Here is a 25,526-nt window from a genome sequence, read left to right on the forward strand (position 1 = left end):
TTCTCCCAGAAAAACAGAGAGCTTAAGGTCAGTGTCTCTATTTTACAAATAGGGACACCCAAGCTCTTGGACATTAAGTCATTTGCTGAAGGTCAAAATAATCAGATGTGGGACAGTCAGGGCTCAACACACAGGTCTGCCAGCTCCCACGCCACTCCCACTTCATCACAAAGCACCGTATCCAGATGAATTTAGTCCTTGCACCTAGACCTGAGTACACGTGTGTCTGTGCCTGCCCGCAAGCACGCACACATCCATGCAAAGGCGCACGCACACTCCCAAACCAATTGCAGGGATTGTAATTAAGCTCTTCTAACACTCAGGCACAGTGAAGATATAAGCAGCTTTAACTAGGGCAGCCTTAATTTAGAACTGGGGCGAGATGGAGAGTGACACACGCCAACTTAGTTGGCATTTTAATTCTTTTTAAGATCAAGAAGATCAAGTCACTCTTAAAGCTTCAGAAGCTCAGGATAAAATCGTAGGCTTAGTTCTGATGTGGAGAAAAACGCAAGGCTTCCATTCTGGGGACCCTGCATGAAGCCACATCTCCTTTGCAGGGAGCTGAAATACGCACAGTTCATTCCATATGATCTGGTTGTCTCGGCTTTTGCTGGAATGAGCAGGTTTTGGAGCAAAGATAGGTGAAAGTGATGTTTAGTGAGCTATTCATAATAAATGGTTATTGTTTGAAGCCACTGAGCTTGGAAGTGGTTTGTTACATGGCGTTACTGAGGCACTACCTGATACAGACAGTAACTTTCCTTCTTAGTAATAAGGTGACCAGGTAACTTAGGGCCTTCCTTCAAACTCTGTTCCCAGATAACAGACTAACCACTCTGCTTAAATTTTTTTTCAAAGCCCCAGGTGAAGATATTTGATCTACTCAACTAACTTCATTTTATTAAGCATAAAAAACCTGCATTTTTCTTTAGAAAAAATTAAACAGGTGTAACAGAATGTGTAATTTTAAGTTTCAAAGGAAGCATCAAGATACAGTCAATATAACACATCAAAGTGAGGGTGCTGATCACGTGTGTTTTTTGAAAGTAAAGTGTAAAATAAAAACCAACCCAAGACCCTTTGGTTCTTCTCTACCATGCAGCAGGGCCCGGTCCTGATTCAGAAGGGGCTTCCCTGGTGCTCTGAGGCTCCTCTCAGTTACAAGGGAAGTCGGGGGTCCCGACCTGGAAGACCGAGGTGCTGACAGCTAAAGATGCCTTTGTGAAGAGAAGCTCTTCTGAGGCATCTGTGCCGAGGATCACGCTAGGACCCCTCTCCAGGGACAGAGTGAATGGTCCCTCTCCTGTGTCCAGGCCAAGGCAGAGAGAGGTTCACCAGCCAAGAAACTCCTAACAAGGCAGGGAGGCTCATGGACTGTGGCCTGATCCTCACCCAGGAATGCTAGAGACCCAGAGAGATGGGCTGTCTCCTGCTGCAAAGGGTGGGGCTGGGACCACCTTAACCTTAGAGTCAGCCACAGCAAAAGGTTCGTGTCACCAGGGAGAGCCCACTGGGGTCGGTCCAAATCCTTCCCAAATGGCCCACCTGGAAAGGCAAAGGGGTCCCCATAGAAAAGGTCTGTGGCAGACATCATCCAGATACCAGGGGGAGTGGCCAGGGAGGCAATCGCATGGCACACAGCAAGGAAATGCGGAGACGCTCTGGCCAGTGGCTCTGAAGAGCCCAGGAGACTACGTTCCACCACAGCCCAGCAGACTTCAACAATCCAGCAGCTCAGAACAATACTGAGCCATCAGCCCAGGTCGGGCTCTCCTGAGGCTGGGATCAAGGCAGGCTGCACTCTCATCCCAGGCCTGGGGTCCTCTTCAGCATTCACCTGTACCGTCAGCAGAATTCAGTCCCTTGCTATTGCAGGGCTGGGGTCACTGTTTCCTTGCCATGTGGCCCACTCCCCTCCCAACAGTGTGGCTCATTTCTTCATGGCCAGCAGGAGGGTGTCTGAGACTGCTGCATGTCCCCCCTAAAGACTCACCTGATTAGACCAGGCCCACCCAGGACAATCTCCATTCTCATGAATTGATCAGGGATGTCAATTACATCTACCAAATCCCTTCACCTAGGTCACTGAATTTGCCCTAATGTGAGGATACCCAGGAAAGGAGACCACCCAGGGTGTGCACATCTTGGGGTGGGGGTCTTCGGGATGGTCTCAGAGTCTGCCTCGCACACAGTGGGGGCACCAAGAGGAGACTGCTGTGGACACTGGGACCCCCACGGGCACAGGCTATCTAGAATGTTGCCGGGGGCACAGCGTTCGTGCTCCTGGGCAGCTGGATCTGGGCTAAAGGACAGAGCCGAGAAGGTGGGGATGTGAGGCTGGAATGACAGGTGGGCGCATCCACTCTCAGCACCTCGTAAATGCATCAAACGCACCTTTACAAACTTCGTACATACATTTAAGATAACACTATCAAATATTTGCAAAAAGCTGACAATGAATTTCTGACTAAAATCCCCCCCAAGCCCCAAAACACCCTAGGATTTACTGCTGGGTTTTTAAGTGTTAGGTTCATTTAAAAGAGTAGAAAACACATTCGGCTTAGATAAAAAAGACAGAGCTAAACATTCCAGATATGGCTTTTGTGTCTGATGCCATATCATTCTAGTCCTTTTTTTTGTAGCATGGAAGCTTCTACCTGGATGACACAGGACAAAGACTGTTGAGGATTTCAAGCAGGTGCCATGTTCCAGGACATGAAGCCCAGCAAGTCAGTCACATCTCTGAAAACAGATCACATTTGCAGTTTAAACAAACAAACAACCCCTTAGGACCACTCAGTGCAGATACGAGATATGCAGACTAGCTCTTCCAAGGACCTGCAGGGGAAAGATATGTAAAAGGCATGCTCTTAAGCAACATTATACGATGAGGGTACAGTGTAACGCTACACAAATGTTAAAAAAACAAAAAACAAAAAAAGGTCTGTTGTAGGAGATTTTCTAGAATCATGTCTAATGTTCCACTTTCAAGGGTCTGCCTGGATAGCAGGAGGAGAGGTCCTTTGGTTCTAGAAAACAGCAAGGCTATAGGCTAATAGAGAATTATGCAGCTTGTCCAGAGAGCAAGAAGTCAGCCTGGCCAGCCACTGCTAAAAAGCAAGGCAATGGAATGCCACAGCATTTATCACCTTAAACAAAAGAAACAGATGGGAAATATTTTCCAGTTTTCAAAATACTGCTTTAGGGGAAAAAAATGATATAAACAAACATGATCAACAAGTAGCATTTGTTAACTAAGAGCTTCACGTGAATTACTTCACCATAACCCTGCAAAGTAAGCACTAGTGTCCTTAGCCCACCTGCAGACAGGAGACCAGGGCACTGCACATTCAGCCACTTGCCATGGAGACAAAACCAAGTCTTGGAGCTGATTACTCACCAGCCTTAGAGAAAACAGAGATGGCTACTAGATTTCAAATTACAGTGCCAGTAATGTCTATTACTCTTTGTATAATTTCCTTATTTTTCCATATATCTCATTCTCATCTTACAAGAGTGCCCATATTTAAGATAATTTTTGTATGCCAAAACAGAGCAGGTCAGCAACATGGCTGAGAGAAAGCTCAGATGACTCCTCGTCACGTGCTCATGGAACAGACCCCGTGACAACTTCAGTTTCCAAATCAAATGCAGCAACTGCTCCCTTCTTCCTCCTCACGCCACTCATATCACAAAAGAGAGCAATGACAGAGGATGACTGTCATCTCGTGGGTTTGTACCACCTCCCAAGTTATTCCACTGGCAATCCATCCAGCACAGGTACTCAGAGAGGACATTAATAAGGCAATCTGTCATACTTTCAACTCTCCTGGTTTGTTTTCCTCTATCCCATCTCTAATGAGAGCAAGTGCAAAAGCTCCTAATGACTCCAGATCTTCCACAACAGGCTGATTTTTACACCTGTAGCAAATCACAAAATAGTCTAATCATGTAAATATGCTTAACAAGAAGGTAATTAATCTTCTCAACCAAATTTTGCAAACAAATATTCATGGTTAAGACACAGAACAATTCCCAAGTGTTCAGGTCCTCATAGCTTGCAAAGCCAGGCTGCACGAGTGCCAGCGATCAAGAGTCGGTTGGGTCAGCCTCTCCCAAACTGCCCTTCATGGGACATATGTGTTCTGCAAGCTGCTAATGGGTCTTTTTCTAAAAACAAAAAGGACTCCAAGGCTACAACAGTAGGGAGACTGACTCATTAAACAAAGTCTAACGGGCTTTCTGACTCTGCAAGGCATTCACTAGGCTACCTCCAATGGCGAGTCTTCAGGAAGACGAATTCCAGTGGCCTGTCCAAGAGGTGCCGAGGGTGGGGATGTATTCTCCAACAGCAACATCCCTTGCATTCTCTGACAAAGACTTTCCTGTCCTGTCTTCTTAATCTCAAGTGAATGTGAGGGCTTTTTTTTTTTCAGACAGTCTCGCTCTGATGCCCAGGCTGAAGTGCAGTGGCACAATCAGGGCTCACTGCAGCCCCTAACTCTCAGGCTCAGGTGATCCTCCTGCCTCAGCCTCCTGAGTAGGTAGGACCACAGACACCTGCCACCATGCCCAGCTAATTTTTTAATTTTTAGTAGAGACGAGGTCTCCCTATGTTGCCCAGGCTTGTCTTGAACTCCTGGGCTCAAGAGACCCTCCCATCTTGGCCTCCCAAAGTGCTGGAATGATAGGTGTGAGACACTGTTCCCAGCCTGCGGGTATTTTTAAGTTGTTCCCTCTGAGTCTCCCAACCTAAAGAACAGCTGCCCCGAGCACTTCCTATGTGGACATTCCAGGCAGCTGGGCCGTGTACACGATGTCCTCCCGCTCTGTCTGAATATGTCACTTCCTTTGTCAAGAGACATCTATTAATATCTCAGCAAACAGAGCACTAAAGATATATAAAGTATAATTTAGGAAGAATCACCCTAGAGCCTAGGGTGATGGTTATTCTATACCCCACTGCTACTATTCAAGGTTCTCCCTCCTCTCGATCAGAGGATGCCAACAGGGCCAACTTTCAGCGGAAGCTGAAGACAGGCTTTAGCAGACTTGGGAAGCTGCCTCCAACTAAACGGTGAAAATTCGACTCATCCTCATGAATTCTTCTGAAGAATTGCCAGCAACATTTCATTGCCCAATCCCCTAACAAGTGTGTGATAAAAAAGAACTGGCAAATTATAGGGTCTATAGAGGATTCTTATGGTTGAGAAAATTCCTTGTTCTCAAGGGCACACACAGGTCTACCCTCTTTTTCATGTGTATTCATTACCTAAATGCACCTGTAGCTAGTGCATATTTTATGTAGCAAATTCCAAGTATGTTTTAAACTTTAAGCTTTTGTACTTAACAGCATAGACTTGAGGCAACAGGACTTAGTTATAAAATATCCTCAGAAAATTTGAAGCTCGTGAAAATGAAAAATCAATATGAGCTGGTAAACCAGCACTTTTTGGGTATTTACCTGAGATAACATGAGGTATGGTGGAAAATTTCATTTCCACTTTTTTGTTTTTTAGAGACACAGTCTCTTTCTGTCACCCAGGCTGGAAGTGCAGTGGTGTGACTTCGGCTCACTGCAACCTCCACCTCCTGGGTTTAAGCAATTCTCCTGCCTTGGCCTCCCGAGTAGCTGAGACTACAGGTGCATGCCACCACACCCTGCTAATTTTTTTGCATTTTTTTAATAGGGCCGGGGTTTCACCATGTTGCCCAGGCTGGTCTCGAACTCCTGAGCTTAGGCAATCTGCCTGCCTCGGCCTTCCAAAATGCTAGGATTACAGGCATGAGTCACTGCGCCTGGCCCATTTCTGCTAACCTTTGGAAGTTGTCAAGTCTTTTTAGAAAAGGTAAGCATCCCCTTGAGGAAATCAATGAAAGAAGGGAAACCCAAGGCAGACAGGGAAAGAGCTGACCCCAGCTCCCCGGCTCCCTCCGGAACACCAGGGAGAGCCACGTAGGTTGATGCCACATGTTTCTGGAACTAGAAGGATGGTGAGTTTCATGTCTGGCAACAGTGAGTGAGATCCCCAGAGGAACCGTCTGCTGGAAACAACTAAAGCGCTGGATAAAGTAATCTTTAAAATGACAGTAAGAAAAAGTAAGCAATACTTGGAGCCCATGAGCTAAGGAAAGCAGGAACTTAGAGAGTTCATTCAGCACTCAAGGTTTCCACTTCGAAAGTATTTGCCAAAGCAATGAATTTGAGCTTCCATTTTAATGCACTCTTGCAGCTAGCAGACGGGAGACAAAGCCTAGGGCATTTCCACTGCGGGGCTCCCACAACGAACACTGCTGCTGAAGAAAGCTGAGTCTTCACAAAATTATATCCTCCGTAGAATGGTGAACTAGGAATAAATCCATCCCCGAGACCCTTCCTACCCTAGCGGCCTGCAAGGAAAATGACTAGTCTTGAGAGGATGGGAACAACTATCTCCACCCATGAGAATGTGTAACCATAAGTCTGCCCATAAGGAGGTTTATAAACTAAAATCATACTCTCTGGGTGAGTCAAAAACACCGAAGCCAGTAACAGAAAATAGTCAAAGCTGGGGATGTTTCCAAGACATCTGGTGGGTATAAATTCATGGACCCCCTGGAGAAACCCACCTTCAACCTAGGCCAAGAGTTTCCATAGATGTACTTCTAAGAATTATAAGCTCACTTTAAAAAAAAAAAATCACAAAACAAACAAGAAACAAAGCACCATGAGTGAGATCCAGCATAAACACAGGAAGTTTAATGAGACTTGCAAAGACTTCAGATGTGGGAAATACCAGATAGAGTGGGTAAAATTAAGTATGTTTAATAGCTTAAAAAGAAAAGAAGACATTGGAAACTTTGTATAAGGAGAAAGACGACTTTTTAAAATGACAATCCCATTTGAAAAGAACAGATACAACTTCTGGAATGAAGAATATAATACAAGAAACACAAACCTACTGGATGGGTCTAATAACACAAGACACAGCTGAGGAGGGAACTAATGACTGTAGGAAGTTACCCAGAATGTAAAAGCAGAAAGATGGGAAATACAGAAGAGAGAGAAGGAGTGCAGAGGACAGAGTGGGAAGGTCTAACCCACAACTCATCACAAGAGGAGGATAATGAGACCAAGGCGGAGGCAATGTTTGAGGAGATCTTGAAAATCTGCGAGTTTTCCAGAACTGCTGAAAGACACCAATCCACAGACTAGGAATCTCACAAAATAACAAACAGGACAAAAAGAAAAGAAAAGAAAGTCATGGCCGGGCGCAGTGGCTCACGCCTATAATCCCAGCACTTTGGGAGGCCGAGGCGGGCAGATCACAAGGTCAGGAGATCGAGACCATCCTAACACAGCGAAACCCCATCTCTACCAAAAATATAAAAAATTAGCCAGGCGTGGTGGTGGGCGCCTGTAGTCCCAGCTACTAGGGAGGCTGAGGCAGGAGAATGGCATGAGCCCGGGAGGCAGAGCTTGCAGTGAGCTGAGGTCGCACCACTGCACTCCAGCCTGGGCGACAGAGCGAGACTCCATCTCAAAAACAAACAAAAAAAAAGAAAGTCATGTCCAGACATATTATAAGAACAGTATGTCATATAAAGACCTAGAGGTAGCTAGAGCGAAATACTCTCCCACCTGTGGGGCTTCAACAACTGCAAACTGCACTCCTTCCAGGGACCCCACATGTGCCTCCAGGACCACACTGCTTGTGTGGAAGCCAGGCATCCACGGGCCGCCCTCCCTGAACACAGTGACTGACTGCACCTTACAGATGGCCACCAGAGACATTCAGACATCTAAGGAAGCCTCACCAGCAGACTTCATAACCCATGGGCAACCAGGACGCTCTTTCCAAAACGGAGCTACCTCTGGTTCCTCGGGACCTTGTGGAGGGAAAACCACATCATTACTCATGTGTATCGTGCAGGCAGTTGTCCCACATGGGGAGTCATCCAGTTAGAGAAAGAAGATGTGTCTGTGTAAGGGAAGTGGAAGATGACAGGAACATTCTTCTGCTGGAACTGGGTAGTGGGGACATAAGCATCCACTGGAATTGATGATTCTTAATACCTCACACATAGGTTATACATATTTGCTTATATCAACTCAATATTTAATAAGCCATTTTTAAAAGAGATGCCAGGCCAGGTGCAGTGGCTCACATCTGTAATCCTGGCACTTTGGGAGGCCAAGGCGGGAGGATCGCTTGAGTCCAGGAGTTCAAGGCCAACCTAGGCAACACAGCCAGACTTGTCTCTGCAGAAAAATCAAACAATTAGCCGGGTGTGGCAGCATGTGCCTGTAGTCCCAGATATTCGAGAAGCTGAGGCGGAAAGATCACTTGAGGTTAGGAGTTCGAGGCTGCAGTGATCTAGGATTGTGCCACTGCACTCCAGCCTGGGGAACAGAGCAAGACCCTGTCTCAAAATAAATAAAGGAACAAAATGAAATGAAGGGATGCCAGCTGCCTAAGGAACACAGGCTGATATAAGGCCACTCTCCTTCAAAGAAGGTGCCATCAGGAAGCATCGTGAAAGGCTTCTTCTCCAAATGAATTGCCATTATCCAGGGTAACAAACCTAAACACCTTTATATGACCTTATGCAAAATTTATAAAACTTTTTAGGATTGAAATACACTGATGCTCTCAGACACTGATCCCTGAATCAAAAATAGTGTCCACTTGAAGCGCCGCTCTGTTGGTTTTTAGAAATAAACGAAATTTCAAATGCCACCCTAGCAATAAAGAGCCACACGATGTACACACATTTGTGAAAGAGGGCGCTACCAGAGTCCTCAGGTCTCTCCACAGCACACCCTCCCCGACGGCCTCAGAGGCACAGGTGTCCCCTGGATCTGCACTGTGCCACCAAGGTGACATCTGAACAAATACAGGTGTGTGTTGGCTGCACAGGGCTAGAACTTCCTGTAAGGCACGAGGGCTCCTCTAGGACAGCCGGAAGAGATCGTTCATGGCTTCACTGCTGCTGTAAAGGTTCAACCTCATTCGAAGTTTGTTACTGTCACTTGTATTTGCAACACCCTCACTTTTTCTACATTCAATTTTGGGTGTAGGGAAGAGGGGGATATGTAAATAAAACCTTGATATGGTCCAAAGACCTACAGTTCTTTTTTCTTACACATGGACACTTTTAGGAACCAAAACATTTCAGCTTAGGCCGAGTGCAATGGCTCAGGCCTGTAATCCCAGTGCTTTGGGAGGCCAAGGTGGGTGGATCACTTGAGGCCAGGAGTTCAAGACCAGTCTGAGCAACATGGTAAGGTCCCGTCTCTACATAAAAAATATTTTTAATTAGCCAAGCATGGTGGCATGTGCCTGTAGTCGCGGCTACTTGGGAAGCTGAGATGGGAGGATCCCTTGAGCCCAGGAATTCAAAGCTGCAGTCAGCTATAATTGTGGCACTCCAGGCTGCATCCAGCCTGGGCGACAAAGAAAGACACTGACTCAAAACAAAATGAAACGAAACAAAACAAAACAAAAAATTTCAGGTTGCTTAAGAAATTCCCCATAAAATGCAAATAAATACCTCAAGCAGTAGTGATCGTAATATAATTTAGAAATGTTTCAGCTCTCCAAATCTTGTGTCATTGTCTGACTTATTTATTAGGTCCTTAAAAAGGTAAAATAAAGAACCATTGTTAAATGATGAAACATAAACGTGAATTTGTAAGTCTACTGAGATTCCTTCAAGAGGCTGGCAAAACAGCAGGAACCTTTCACCAGTGCTATACATCTGATCAGTCACTTGCATTACATGACAATTTAGCATTTGCTCATCTGTGTTGGTGTCTATGTGCTGTAGTTTTAGTTTTTGTTTTTTAAGACAACTGTCCTATAACCATAAGCCATCTAGGACAACCTGGCTTCAAAGTTACATTCAAAGTGACATGCAAGAAGCACCACCACTCCTTGTTTGTCTCCTGTTCTTTGCTCTACATTTGGAAGCTTTTCAAAAAGCAAAGTCAGAAATACTCATCCTTCCTTCCCTCATGCCTACAGGCAGCTCACCAAGGATTTTGGTTTCTTTAAAACCAATGTAATAACAGAGGCAGGCAGAAGAAAGAATGCACGCCAGTGTTGTGCACAAGGAAGGCTTGTTCGGGAGACGAACAGAACCCAAGCCTATCGAGACCATATGCTCCACCGCTTACATTTGTCTTCTCTAAAGGCTGACCCTTTAACAGTTATGTAATTCAGTTACTTCACAACCATTTAAATATAGCAAAATGTCCACAAAGAAAAAAAGTTGCCCACCCACCTAAATACCTTCCATGCTTTGCCCACAGTGGTAATGTGGCAAGAAGTGAAGGAGACGAGGGGGTGGGGGTGGGCAAACATGCCTTTCAGTGAAAGCATGGAGAGATGTTACAGTCCAGGGCTTGAAAGAGCCTCTGTCAATGGCTTGCTCACCTACAAATAGTGTAAGGTGGGTTTGAGCAGAGACGTTGAACCTACAACTCTCACCTGTGCACCAGGATGTTTGCAGAGGCTGGGCAGCAACACCAGCCTGGGTTTCACCAGGGCTTCTGCATGAGCTTAGCTCATCAAGCTGCATTGCATTAAGCCTGTGATCCTGGGATTAGCTCAGAGACACAGCTGTCCAAGGTGGAAGTTACAAGACCAAGCGAACGCACGGCTTCTTTAAATAAATATACACATAGACACAAATATGGAATTTAAATAGTCTTAAGACAGTGTTAACAAGTAGCCCCCAGAGAGGGCTACCACGGCCTATGATGTCAGCCTTTCCCATTACCTTGTCTGTCTCTATTTGGCCCTAGAATCCTGGCTCACCTGTCAGCGAGGCCCACCTGACTCGGATATCCATGGTCAATTATACGAGAATGGGTTATTTAACTCTTAGCTTTATAAATGGAGGAAGGAAGCTTTATAAATGGAATCGATATCTGTTGTATATTTATTATATGCTAGACACTGTGCTAGGTGATTTATTTGTATTCATCTAATTCCCACAGTACTTACGTGAAATTGGTTTATTATCTCATTGTAGAGAGGAGGAAACTGAGGTTTAAAGAAACGGTTCTCTTCCAAGGTCACAGTTCACAGAGAGAGTCAGGATACAACCCAGGACTTCAGCCCTCCACGAGTTATTATGGATTCTTTGAAAATGGGTGGGCCCCTATTATGGAATGAGACCTATATACAGTTTACTAGAAGTTAGTACAAGAGTTAACATATACGACAAAGTACACATGAAATACAACAACAATAATCTCCAATCTCTCCAACTTCCTGGCAAGAGGCAAAAGTCTGTTGGGACTGGATGGATCATGCTTTCTCCAGCACCCCAGTTCCCTGAATTGATCCACAATGGTGAGCTATGGCCCTTCTAGCTGAAAAAGCCTATATTACTTTCTGCTGAAAATTCTCAGGATGTCTATCTGAATTTCTCCAAGTTCTGACTTTGAATCAGAGTCTTCATCAACAAGATCTCTAAATACTTTTAAATGTTTCAAGCTTAAAAAGACAGGCTAAGTGTGCCAGGGTAGGACCCACCTTATACACTTTTACCTTGGCCTGACAGGTGTTCCATGAGTAACCTCTAACATGCTCTCATGAAATCAAAGCCCAACATAGGTCCAAGGCTTGGGGCCCTGGTGATTTGAACATAGCAAGAAAATTCAGCATAAGCTCTGAAAGCTCACAATAAACGGAGACTGATGAAGACGATGAAGGTGGAAGCCTGTGAGGACCTGTCCGCTCCTAAATATCTGAGGATCCAGCTCCCCACGGGATCCCCAAGAAGAAGATCTGAAGCCCCTGAAGTTTGCATTTTCCCTAACAAAAGAAGGGAAAAACACATGTAATTTAATAACTTCTTAACTATATAAGTATGGCCAAAAAATGTCCATGGAGACACAAAATTGCCCACCCACAAAAACATCTTGTGTTTAGCCCACAGTGGTTAACACAGAAAATGTGACTTGCTTACTGATCTCTAAATGTGTTCTGAAGCAGCAGACAGCTCAGATTACAGAAACCGTTACTAGGCTGTCTGTAAGCCTGGAGGCAGGAAGGGTGCAGAGTGTATTACAGTGAGGGCTGGCCAGGCTCTGTCACCTGTCAGGGCAGCTCTGTGACCCCGGGGCAAGTGCCACCCAGAACAAAGCAAACTGCAATGTAGGGCAGGCTGGATGACATGATCATCAGACTGTGCACACTTATGGAGCTTATGTAATGTGCAAGACCCTGTTCTGGTGCTGGCCCTCTGGGCAGTTTAGACCCTTATTCGTTTAAAGGAGCTGCTGCTGAGCAACTAGCATCTGTGGCCAAACTTGATCCACTGCACTATCATTTGATAATTCAGAGACAATCTCTGAAGTCCAAAAGGCAATGAGAGAAGACACGATAGGGTAACGTATAAAATAAGCCAAAAAAATTTACTTTTCAGTGCAAGTAATCTCCACTGCCAAATTTATTTTCAAGCAAAATGTGAAATCCCAACATATTACAGCCAACTGGAATTTGACCAGTAATACCCAGGACAGTATCGGAACCTAGTTATCCCAAAAATATAGGTGTAAATTTTAAAGTTAAACATAAATGCAGTTAGAGTTAGAGGAGGGAGGAGGCAGAATACCTGGAAAAATCAATCTCTAATTTTCTCAAATTAAATGCAGTAGTCATTAGTTCTCTAAAGCTCAAGGAAGAATTGATCAAGTCCATTTAACCTACGAACTGTGAATTACATAAAATTACTCAATGAATCTAAGGAAGTAAGAATCCAGAATGTGAACATCAAAAGCAGCAAAACTATTAGGAACATAATATATGTCCAAAAGCATTAAGGTTTGAAAAGAACTCAACACCCACATTGTAAGCACACAACCTTTTCCACTCCAGAAGCTCATGGCGAGCACCTCACAAAACCACAAGGGATGTTCCTGTTTTGAGATTATTTTCTTACAAAGTTGTCCCCAAAGGAAAGGAGGCCACAGATGACTGAGTGACTATAGTTATGTAGGGTTTTAGGAAGATCATTCCTATATCATGACTCTGGTGGAGATTTATTTCAGTCAGGTACTTCATGCCACAGCAGATGTGTGGCTGAGGGGTTAAAATAATGGCGTAGCTAAAATATGGACACATTTTCTTACTCAGCCTATATCTACCCTGTAGGCCCAGCATGAGACACAACCATGAAAAGGAACAGGAAGGAAATTACATTTAAAAACAAAACATGATATTTTGCCTTCCAACCTGATTTAGATAAGCTGAGCAACGCAAGCGCTCCTTGTTAGAAACTTAATTTCTATGCATAAAGAAATGTCGACTACATACATCAGCTGTCATGGTACATACATCCCAGATGTTGTACATCTTTCTGGTCCCCAGAACATGCCCCATGCCAGTGACGCTAAAAATACATTTCTTGTGTGTTTCCTCATACAGTCTGATTTGGGGGCATTAAGCTGAGCAAACAGAGAGGAGGCCAAGGTCTTCTCTTTGTTTTAGGTCTGGGGATTTTTATTCCTGAGAGCCAACGTTTCTTGGCCCAGCACGCCCGAGGGAGAACCAATGCTGGGGCTGTTCCGGCACCTGTACCCATGCCCTCGCCTTTCCTACTGAGGGGCCAGAAACAATCACTGTCTTTCTCATCCCCGTCCATTCAAGTCAGTCCTTGAGGGAAATTTCTACCTATCAGAAAAAGATTACAGAATTCATGTCATATATTTCCTTTCTTTACCCATAATTTTCAAAGAATATGCCCATTTTCTATTAATAGTACACTGATAACCTGTGTGACTATTTATTTATTTTGAGACGGAGTCTCACTCTGTCACCCAGGCTGGAGTGCAGTGGCACGATCTCGGCTCACTACAACCTCCTCCTCCCGGCTTTGAGCAATTCTCCTGCCTCAGCCTCCTCAGTAGCTGGGATTACAGGTGTGCGAGACCATGCCCGGCTAATTTTTGTATTTTTAGTAGAGATGGCTGGTCTTGAACGCCTGACCTCATGATCCGCCCACCTCAGCCTCCCAAAGTGCTGGGATTACAGGAGTGAGCCACTGTGCCCGGCCCTGTGTGATTCTTTTTGAGCACATTTTGCCTTCCCTTTTCAGAAACAGGATCTAAAGCTCAGTGGACAGAGGCCTTCTGAGCAGGTCCAGTTTTCTCCTCTTCCTTCTGCAGGCTGCACCTGGGCCGCTCCTCACAGATCCTGTGTGTGAGGCCATGAGTTCCATGACTTCTATGGGTGAACTAATCCAGGCTTGAAGAATGTTGCTTCCAGAAATCACTGCCGTTTTCCTAACTTACATGTATTAGCTTTTCTTTGGAAGATCTGAATTTAATTCCATTTTTTTCCAAGCAGATAAAAAGATCACTGGAGCACCATCTCCACTATCTTCCTGTTTTGTTTTGTTTTGAAGTTTCCCTCTCACTCCTCACCCCAGCCACATTAATCCTCTCCATGCTTTCAGCCGTATCTCCCTCTGCCCCAGGTAGTGCCTCTCTGCTTCCATACTCTGCCGTGGAGACAGACAGTCCATCACCAGCCCTGGCTGGGAAACTTAACAGGTGTTGACACTGTCATTCTGCACCAGGAAGGCCAACCCAACTGACTTTGCCTTTCCTCATATTTTTAAAGATGATTTTTTTATTTCAATACTTTTGGGGTATAAGTGGTTTTAATCACATGGGTGGGTTCTATAGTCATGAATTCTGGATTTTAGTGCACCCATCACACAAGCAGTGTACACTGTACCCAATATGTAGTCTTTTACCCCTCGCCCCCTCCCAACATTCCCCCCAACTCTCCAAAGTCCATTATATCAAAGATGATTTCTAATAATTATTTATGCCTCTCTTTGGAACTCTCTCTAAAGGACTCCTGCATCATAGAACCAAATAGTTTTAGAGCTAGAAGAGACTTTGTGAAGGTTATTCAGCCTTGTACAGAAGAGAAACTGAGGCCCCAGGAGGCTGCATGACATGCAGAAAGTCTCCAAGCTGACTCCTGGGATTTAGCTAAAATCATAGGTCCCCATTCCCACAAAAACATATTACCTCTTCCATTCTAGATCTAACCACAGAGAGGCTATCCCCACTTTACGCAGTTCAGATACAAAAACATCTCAGTTCCCATGATTTAGTTAAATAACACCTGCCTCTGAACAATACGGTTCACATTTCAGTTACTACAACACAGACATACTCGGAGATGCTGCAGATTCAGTTCCAGGCCGCCAAAATAAAGTGAATATTGCAACAAAGTGAGTCACACAGATATTTCGGCTTCCCAGTGCATATAAAAGTTAGGTTTCCACCACACTGTAGTCTCTCTAGCGTGTGACAGCATTACGTCTAAAAAAGGTACATATCTTAAATCAAAGACACTTCATTGCTAAAAAATGCTAATGATCACCTGAGCCTTCATTGTGTTGTAATCTTTTTGCTGGTGGAGGGTCTTGCCTCAATGTTGATGGCTGCTGAATGATCACAGTGGTGGTTGCTGAAGGCTGGGGTAGCTGTGGCAATTTCTTAAAATAAGAAAACAATGAAGAGTGCCTCATTGATTGACTCTTCCTTTGACAAAAGATTTCTCTGTACATGCAATGCTATTTGATAGCATTTGATCCACAGCAGAACTTCTTTCAAAATTGAAGTCAATCCTCTCAAGCTCTACCAATGCTTTAACAACTAAGTTTATGAAATATTCTAATCCTTTGTTGTCATTTCAACAATATTCACAGCATTTTCACCAGGAGTAGATTTTATCTCAGGAAACCACTTACTTTGCTTATCCATAAGAAGCAACTCCTTATCCACTCAAGTTTGATCATGAGGTTGCAGCAATTCAGTCACATCTTCAGGCTCCACTTCTAATTTTAGTTCTCTTGCTATTTCTACCTTATTTGCAGTTAGTTCCTCACTGAAGTCTTAAATCCCTCAAAGTCATCCAGGAGGGGTGGAACCCAATTCTTCCAAATACCTGTTGTGTTTTTGTTGCTGTCTTTGAGACAGGGTTTTGCTTTGTTGTCAAGGCTGGAGTGCAGTGGCATGATCATGGCTGACTCCAGTCTCGACCTCCTAGGCATAATTGATCTTCCCACTTCAGCCTCCTGAGCAGCTGGCACCATAGGTGCACATCATGAAGCCTGGCTGTTTTTGTTTTTGTTTTAAATTTTGTGTACAGATGATGTCTCCCTGTGTTGCCAAAGGCTAGTCTTGAACTCCTGAGCTCAGGTGATCCTCCAGCCTCAGCTTCCTAAAGTGCTGGAATTACAGGCATGAGCCACTGTGCCTGGCCGATGCTGATATTTTGACCTTTTCTCATGAGTCATGAATGTTCTTAATGGCATCTAGAATGAGGAATCCTTTTCAGAAGGTTTTCAATTTACTTTGCCCAGATCCATCAGAAGGATCACTATTTATAGCAGCTATACCCTTAGGAAATTTATTTCTTAAAGAATAAGACTTAAAAGTAAAAATTGCTCCTCAATCCATGGGCTACAGAGTGGATGTTGTGTTAGCAGGCATGAAAATAACATTAACCTCTCTGTAGGTCTCTATCAGAGCTCTTGGTGACCAGGTGCATTATTAATGAGCAGTAATACTTTGAAAGGAATCTTTTTTTTTTCCTGAGCAGTAGGTCTCAACAGTGGGCTAAAAATACATCTATGGATCTATTTTAGATCTGCTGTCATCCAGTTTTGTTGTTCTATTTCTAGAGCACAGGCAGCATAGATTTAGCATGATTCTTTAGGACCCTAGGATTTTTGGAATGGGAAATGAGCATTGGCTGCAATTTAAAGTCTCCAGCTGCATTAGCCCCTAGTGAGAAATTTAGCCTGTCCTTTGAAGCTTTGAGGCCAGGCATTGACCTCTCCAGCTATGAAAACCCTACATGGCATCTCCTTCCAATAGAGCGCTATTCCATCTACACTGAAAATCTGTTGTTTAGTGCAGCCACCTTCATCAGTGATCTTAGCTAGAGCTTCTGGATAACCTGCTGCAGCTTCTACCCCAGCACTTGCTGCTTTACCCTGCACTTTGATGGTATGTAGATGTTTTCTTTCATTGAACCTCATGAACCTACCTCTGCTAGCTTCCAACTTTTCTCCTGCAGCTTCCTCACCTCTCTCAGCCTTCATAGAATTGAAGTGAGTTAGGATCTTGCTCTGGGTTAGGCTTTGTCTTAAGGGAATGTTGTGGCTGGTTTGACCTTCTATCCAGACCACTTAAACTTTCTTCATGTCAACAATGAGGCTGTTTTGCTTTCTTATCATTTGTGTGTTCACTGGAGTAGCACTTTTAATTTCCTTCAAGAACTTTTCCTTTGCATTCATAACTTGGCTAACTGTTTGGCATGAGAGGCCTAGCTTTCAGACTACCAGGCTTTCAACCTGCCTTCCTCACTAAGTTTAATCATCTTGAACTTTTGACTTAAAGTGAGAGATGTGCAACTCTTCCTTCCACTTGAACACATAGAGGCCATGGTAGGGTTATTTGTCCTAATTTCAATATTCTTGTGTCTTGGAGAATTAGAGGGGCCCAAGGAAAGGAAGAGAAGTGAGGGAACAGCTAGTGGAGCAGTCAGAACACACACAACACTAAGTTCACTGTCTTATATGGATATGGTTTGTGGTGCCCCAAAACAACTACAATAGTAACATCAAAGACCACTGTATCACATATGCATGCATGTTTATAGCAGCACAATTCACAATTGCAAAGATATGGAGCCAACCTAAGTGCTCACTGACCAATGAGGGGATAAAGAAAATGTGGTAGATATACACACCATGGAATACTACTCAATCATACAAAGGAATGAAATTATGTCTTTTGCAGCGACTTGGATGGAGGCTATTGTTCCAAGCGGAGTATCTCAGGAATGAAAAACTAAGTATCATATGTTCTCACTTATAAGTGGGAGCTAAGCTATGAAGATGCAAAGGCATAAGAATGATATAATGGACTATGGGGACTTCGCGGGGAAGTTGGGAGGAGGGTAAGAGATAAAAGACTAAATATTGGGTATAGCATACACTGCTCGGGTGATGGGTGCACCCAAATTTCAGAAATCACCACTAAAGAACTTATCCATGTAACCAAAACCACCTGTTCCCCAAAAAACCTATTGAAATAAACATTTTAAAAATTAAAATTAAAAAGAATTTAAAAAAAGATCACTGTCACAGATCACCATAACATATAATAAGAAGTTGAAAATATCACAAGAATTGCCAAAATGTGGCACAGATACATGAAATGCACCCATGCTACTGAGAAGATGGCACTGAGAGACTTGCTCCATGTGAGGTTGCCATACACTTTCAACTTGTAAAAAACACGGTATCTGTGAAGCACAGTAAAGCGAGGTACTCCTGTATAGTCACTGTCAGCGCCAAAACTGCAGACTTCACAGCTAGCACTTCTGCCATGCAGATCACCATGCAAATGACAGATGAGTGCCATGGTCAGTGACCAAGCAGGTCACTTCTCTCAAAGTCTGTTGGCAACTGGTTACCATGCCAATTTAAAGTCACCAGCTGCATTAGCCCCTAATGAGAAATTTAGCCTGTCCTTTGAAGCTGTGAGGCCAGGCATTGACCTCTCCAGCTATGAAAATCCTACATGGCATCTTCTTCCAATAGAGGGCTATTCCATCTACAGTGAAAATCTGTTGTTTAGTGCAGCCACCTTCATCAGTGATCTTAGCTAGAGCTTCTGGATAACCTGCTGTTTTTCATGTACAGAATGCAAAGTATTGTAGCTGTGTTGGTCCCTGTCACCCAGGGGTAAATGTATGTGATGTTTATAAAAACGGGTCATCAAAAGAGGAAAACCACCAACAAAGATAAAAGTGCAGCAAAGAAATAAAAAGTCCTGCTGGAAGTGAAATTCAAGCCTACCGTAAACGGAGTTACAGAAGAAACAGCTGGGGTGGGGGGAGGGGGAGGGATGGCATTAGGAGATATACCTAATGTAAATGACGAGTTAATGGGTGCAGCACACCAACATGGCACATGTACACATATGTAACAAACCTGCACGTTATGCACATGTACCCTAGAACTTAAAGTATAATAATAAAAAAAAAAAAGAGGAAACAGCTGCCCGCAGGTTGGTGGCCAGGCTGCAGTGAGACTCCTGTCACGCCCAGGGGAAGGTGAGCTTAGGAGGAAAGTGGCTATAAGGAACGGGACAAAGACGGCCTGGAGGAAGCAATGCCAGGAAACAAGTTCACATTAAAGAAACTCTTGGAGATACTTTACAACGCTGAGAGCACACAGGAGAACAAGTGGGAAGTGGATCCACACTGAGGAGGGAGTGTGACAGCTCGTGCAGTGCAGGAAGGCTGCTCTGCTCACCCCACACTGCGGGTGACAGGATGAGAGGAGGTGGCACCGCTCAGACCACTAGGGATCAGTCTCACCAAGAAACAGCATGCTTCCATTCTCAAGGTCGCTAGTGTTTTGTTTTTGTTTTTGTTTTTGTTTTTTTGAGACAGAGTCTTGCTCTGTCGCCCAGACTGGAATGCAGTGGTGCGATCTCGGCTCACTGCAAGCTCCGCCTCCCAAGTTCATGCCATTCTCCTCCCTCAGCCTCCCGAGTAGCTGGGACTACAGGTGTCTGCCACCACGCCCGGGTAATTTTTTGTATTTTTAGTAGAGATGAGTTTCACCATGCTAGACAGGATGGTCTCAATCTCCTGACCTTGTGATCCGCCCGCCTCGGCCTCCCAAAGTGCTGGGATTACAGGCGTGAGCCACCGTGCCTGGCAAGGTCACTAGTGTTTTAAATTATTAGTATGCTAAGTAAATACCAGTTCTACTATCACTTGCCATTTCCCTATGCATTTACAATTGATGGTAGAAAAGTTTTTAATGCTGTGACCAAAAATATGCTTAAAGGTCAGGGCAGCAATTATAATTTTTCCTGCTATTAACATCACTTTGCATGGTTTCAATTCACAGGGCCATTTTTATGGTCCCACATTACTGTGCAAAGTGAGAGTCGTGAGCATTAGATATGCAGTATCATCTCCAGCATCCAAGTACAAAGTTCTTCTGCTTAGTTCTGTTCCTATTGGGACTAGCCTGAAGATCTCCTTTTCTCTGCTGGGAGAATCTAACTGAGGCTTCGCTTGTGGGTAACCAGCTCCTACTGCCTAGGGGAATTAAGAGACATTTTTATATTTCCTTATTCAGAAGGAATCACCATCTCTTAGAGCCCCCACAGCATGCCAGGGACAATGCTGGCACATCGTCTGGTGTGGGGACAATGGATGGCAACCCCTGAGATCCCCATCCCCGTCCCCATCCTCATGGCAGTGCTGGATTCCAGGTCTCCAGACTCAAGCCACCCTCTCCATCCACCCCTGGTCGGTGCATGTGTCCTCTAGTGGGAAGGTGAAGCTTCTTACTAAGGGTGGATATTCCCAAATCAGAATCCATCACAAACAGCAAGGACAATAGTGGGGCCTGTCTGTGGGAATGGCGGCACAGGGTTATCAACCAACAGCTGGCAGTATAAGCCACACCCATGCCTCTCTCGGAAGAGAAAGTGTGTATTCTAAAAATACAGAATGGCCAAGTGGGGTGGTTCTTTCATGCCTGTAATCCCAGCACTTTGGGAAGCCGAAGCAGGCAGATCACCTGAGGTGAGGAGTTTGGGTCCAGCCTGGCCAACATAGTGAAACCCCATCTCTACTAAAAGTACAAAAATTAGCCAGACGTGATAGCGCATGCCTGTAATCCCAGCTACTCGGGAGGCTGAGGCAGGAGAATCGCTTGAACCCCCGACGCAGAGGTTGCAGTGAGCTGAGATCATGCCACTGCACTCCAGCCTGGGTGACAGAGTGAGACTCTGTCTCAAAAACACAAAATAAAATAAAAATAAAAATATAGAATGAATGCAATATTCTAGATGGCTTAGTTATCTCTGAGTTTTTAACTGTTCATCTACAGACCGTGGACACTTGTCTTAAAAGCCATGGTCTTCATCTGGAGAATGCCACTGTGAATGCCACACCTGTGAACCGGAGCAACCCATTAGTAATGCTTTAGGTTGATAACAGCAGGGAACTGTCTTGTTTGAATTTGGATCTGGTGTCCAAGTCTCTGTTTTTGAGAGGGGGTGTAGCATGGGGGTCAGCGAACGGACTCTGGGGCCAGATTGCCCAGCTCAGTTCTTGGCTCCACTGCTTACCACTTGTGTGATTCAAGGCGAGATATGTGACCTGCGTGAGCCTCTCCCCCTCAGCTCTAGGGTGGAGACAGTAATTATGCTAACTTTATAGAGCTGTGAGGAGGACTACATGAGTTCATTTCTACAAAGCGCCTGGCATGTATTATGTACTATATGAGCCTTGCCTATCATTAGTAATGTTATTAAAAAAATAAGTCTTTAAATATAGTATATCCATGTTACATAAAATCTGGAAAATGAACAAATCGTTTTACTCTATCATAACTAGTCTCATAATTATTTCTTTTGAGTCATTTTTAAATAATTATTTTTTACTTAGTTTTTTTTTTTTTTAAAACAAGAGCCAGTCTTTCCTTTCTCATCTCCTGCCAGATGTACAGCCTATGAGGCCTGCCCAAAATAAAACCAAACTCACTTCAGAAAGGGGCTCCACATCCACGCACACATGCCTGGGCTGCCTGCTTCCCCTCTGGCACATCCCGCCCCTGTGATAATTTCATCTCACACGGGGCTGCTTTCCACTGGATCCACAGGTCTCCTGCACAGCAAGGAAGCCCCCTTCTGGTCCTCTCTCCTCTTTCCCCTTCAGATCTGTTTCCCCTACTTGATAATTAAAATAGAAAAATACAGAAGATTTTTTCAAAGTCTCCATTCTCGTTTAGAGTCTTTAGGGTAATTTTACTTAGGAGAAGGGACCCTCATACACATGGCCGTTTGTTCAAGCACCTGGTGGCAGGGACCACGCTGCCGGCTGGGAACAATGGCAGGTTGCCAGCTATCTGTAGAAAAGGATTTTCAAAGGCTGCGCAGAATTGAGATGCTGCTGAAGCAGAAAGTGCTGCACTTTTCAATGCTGCCATTTCCAACAGTTAGTACCTAGGGCCATCCTCCATGTAACTGAGGAAAAAACCCTGGAGGAAAGCTTAAAACATTAAATGCCCTTAGTATCCATCTCCACTTTCAGTTGTACATACTTTAAACGTTTTATCACACAACATCGGTTGATGGTGGCCATAGATAAACCACAAGAGACAGAATTCATGCAGTCGAAACTTGGAATTCCATGTAATCCCATCAGCCTCTCAGGTTCATGTTAATACAAGCACATATACCTGACTGATGCCACAAAGTCTGCTCTCTCTTGCCCTTCCTTCTCAAGCCTTTCCTCCCCTAAATTCTTTCTGCTACAGCAGATAGCCGCTGTGTGCACTGACCTCCAACAACTGGGATCCCAGCCTGTGGCTGCCAGCCAGACTGCTTCAGGAGTGACCAGACGGGTGAAGTTCCCCACCAGCTGTGCTCTGAGGATGGCTCAGGAGAAGTCAAAATTCACCCCGAAGCACTGAGAAGACCTGTTTCATAGACAGATCACGTCCATGGGTGTGGCCCGTACAGTCCTCCCACTGGGGTTCCTGTTTGGTGTCAAACCCGTGCACTTCAGGCAGCCGTGGCCCAAGCTAGCTGAGAGTGCGTGAGAAGCAGAGCTACACGGCTTGTTCCTTTGCCACCGGCTGGATGTTCCTTTATCTTTTCCCCTACTTACTTTTTTCTTCGATAAAGAGTCGACAAATAATTAAGAATTTACTAGACAGTCATATTGTACACTTACGAGCTCAGCACACAATTAAAATGTTTTAAATGACTTAGTGCCTAGTACGAACTTCATACACAAAAGTTTGGTAGTATGCATACCAATATTTGGTATTCAGTTATGGGTGTGTGAAAGAATTAGTACATCTTAAACCCAAATAAAAGCATTTTAGAAAAGAGGCATCACAAAAGGCATCTGGACACAGTCCCAAGAGCTGGTGAATCGGTCAGGACCAGCACAGAGGCTAGTGGGACAGAATTTTAAAAGATGTGGCACCAGCTGATAAAAACTAAAGCACTAAGTAGTAAGAGTATCAAAACTGACAGGACATGTAACTTTAAGTCAGGAGCTAAAGAAAACACAGGAGAGCTGACAATCAGAGCAGCTGAAATGGTTTTCCGTACCTCATTGCAAAAACTTTCACAATGAGTATTTGCTACTCTGGTGACGGTTCAAAGCCTTCCGCGAATTTGCAGCGTTACACAAGATGTCACTTTCTCCCCTCAATTTGCCTACGGCACCTACCCGGACTTGTGTAGGCACCAATTTCAAAGAGGTCTGAAGCCAGTGGAGTAAAAGCATTTTAAGTGTGATGTTTTCTTAGGTTGAACATATCAAACACACATTTCTAGTACAATTCCAAATGTTTCAAAATATTATTTTAGTTGTTAAAAATCTTGAAATGAAAGCTCTGTTATTACAGAATGCCCCTGTTTTTATCATGCATTAAACCAAACCAACCCCCACCCCATTCCCTGGCTCTCAGAGAGAGGGACATGCGTGTGTGAGCGAGTGTCAGGCGTCCTGTGCACACACAGGCACGTCATGTTTCTCCTCTCACTCCGGACCCCTCGGGTTTCTATGGATTATTAATAATACCCACCCACCTGGCTGGCAGACTTTTCACAACACACCCTACAAGATTCTGCAAAAAAAAAGCAACACAATTTGAAAATACACAATGCCAACCTCCGGAGGAGGGAAAGAGAAAGAAAGGAATTAAGGGTGAGACCCAGACAGACAGACAGACAGACCGGCTCAAGGAAACTGTGTTCCCTGGGGTCTGGGCCATGCAGCCGTCGGCAGGTACTCAGCTCTTCTCGGCTGCAGACTTGCTTAGCATGGCAATCGGCTGTCTGCCCAGGAGGATGAGGTAATGTCTAGGTTTAATGCCAAAATCTCTCTCACTGGCAGGACACATTGGGTAAATATTTCTACTGCAGGAGACCACATTCATTTGATGCTACTGTCAGTTTTATTATTGTTATTATGCTCATTAATATTAATACTCAGCCACTGTACCTATTTAAGATTGAAGAGGAGAAAGGCAAGGTTTTGCTGAAATCATGATAGCAGGTGCAGGGGGAAGAAAGTAGCCCCTACTCCACCTCCCGGCCTCAATCTCCCGCTAACAACAGTTACAGCACCAGCCTTCTGCAATCCCTTCCATCATCCTCAGCTGCACAGAGACCCCCTGCAACTTCCTCTCCAGGTGGCTGTAAATCTGGGACCTAGCAATGACAATGGGTTTGGGGCGGGTGGGCATGAGGGGCTTGAAGGCTCCTTGAAGCGACCTTCCTAGTTATAATATTTGAAAATGTAGAATAATTTACGGGTCAGATTGCCAATGGTTCCTTCTCCTTTCTAAAAACCAATTCTGAATTTGCTTCACCATATTTTTGATGATGTGTTTTATGGCCTCACAAACTCCCAGCTGGTTCCCTCGATGATCTCGTCTCTGTGGTTACCGTCAACAATCCACATTCGTGTTGTGGCATATCATCTTACAGAAGCATTTAAAGAAGCTCAGGGCTTCTTTCCTCTGATGTAGATTTTCTCCATTGTTACTCAACGAGGCTCTGACATCAGCCTCCTTTCAGTTCAAAAGACAGGACGTTTTTCTGGGAGTCAGGAACTGAATGCAGAACTTCCCGCGGGCTTCACAAAGGACCGCCGAAAGGGACAGTCACACACTGCCATGGATGTGGTCTCCTCTCTGAGGAGCTGGGAATAACGCTGCCCTCCCACAGGCGCTGCTCCCAGGAGGGGCGGGAAAGCATGATGCCAAAGGGCAGTTTCAAAACTGGGCCCCGGGGAGCAGCAGCGTTAGGTGTGGACAACATGAAAAAGCACCTAAGACCCAGTGCTGTCCTGCAATGAGACAGAGACGGGCCACTGTCCCGCACAGCCCCACGGGCAGAGGAGGCGCTCCAGAGGAGGGACTTTGAGAGACGACGCAATGTGCCTGCTGTGGGAAGTCACAAGACAGCTGCTATTCCCGGGCCATCAGGGCCAGGCCAGCCTGGCTAGCTGCTGAGAGGGTCTGCACAGTGACTCCATGAGGTTAGCAAAATAGATATATTTTTAAAGCCTAGCAACCTTTCCTAAACATTTTTTTTTTAAACACCAAAACATCACATTGTAAGGAGTTTCAGATTATTCCCAACATTTCCCAATGTCAAGTCTTGGACAACATGTCTGCACCAAACATGTGCTTCTAAATAGAAAACCGAAAGTCCCTGTCAATCAGGAAGGTAACACTCTGGAGAGGAGGAGGAAAGGAAGTGAGACAGTGCTGGTGTCTTTTGTCATTAGGACAGTGGAGATGCGGCTGCTTGACCCAAGCAGCATACTGGAAGGACAGCTGAGAGCAAAAACGGAAAGGGAGCGTGGAGGTTTTCACAGCAGGACGTGTGTGGGCAGAAGGATTCTCCAGTGTCCACAGCAGGACACGTGTGTGGAGAT

The 25,526-nt window shown here is 44.7% G+C and overlaps 1 protein-coding gene across 14 annotated transcripts in view; it reads right to left on the reverse strand.

The window, feature by feature from the left end:
- The window catches only part of LDLRAD4 (low density lipoprotein receptor class A domain containing 4), a 436,354-nt gene that overhangs the window by 127,679 nt on the left and 283,149 nt on the right, over positions 1-25,526 (reverse strand). For 2 of the 14 annotated variants that reach the window (XM_054672295.2, XM_054672294.2), the window contains exon 2: positions 1-25,526. This exon is cut by the window's left edge and continues 73,786 nt beyond it; it is cut by the window's right edge and continues 27,508 nt beyond it. The exons of the other annotated variants lie outside the window; for them this stretch is intronic. In XM_054672295.2, the coding sequence (XP_054528270.2) occupies positions 25,279-25,526 (248 nt within the window). In that variant the 3' untranslated portion in view covers positions 1-25,278. 14 annotated transcript variants of the gene reach the window in all.

The sequence above is a fragment of the Pan troglodytes genome, chromosome 17 (assembly GCF_028858775.2).
Source record: "Pan troglodytes isolate AG18354 chromosome 17, NHGRI_mPanTro3-v2.0_pri, whole genome shotgun sequence".
NCBI classification, from domain to species: domain Eukaryota; kingdom Metazoa; phylum Chordata; class Mammalia; order Primates; family Hominidae; genus Pan; species Pan troglodytes.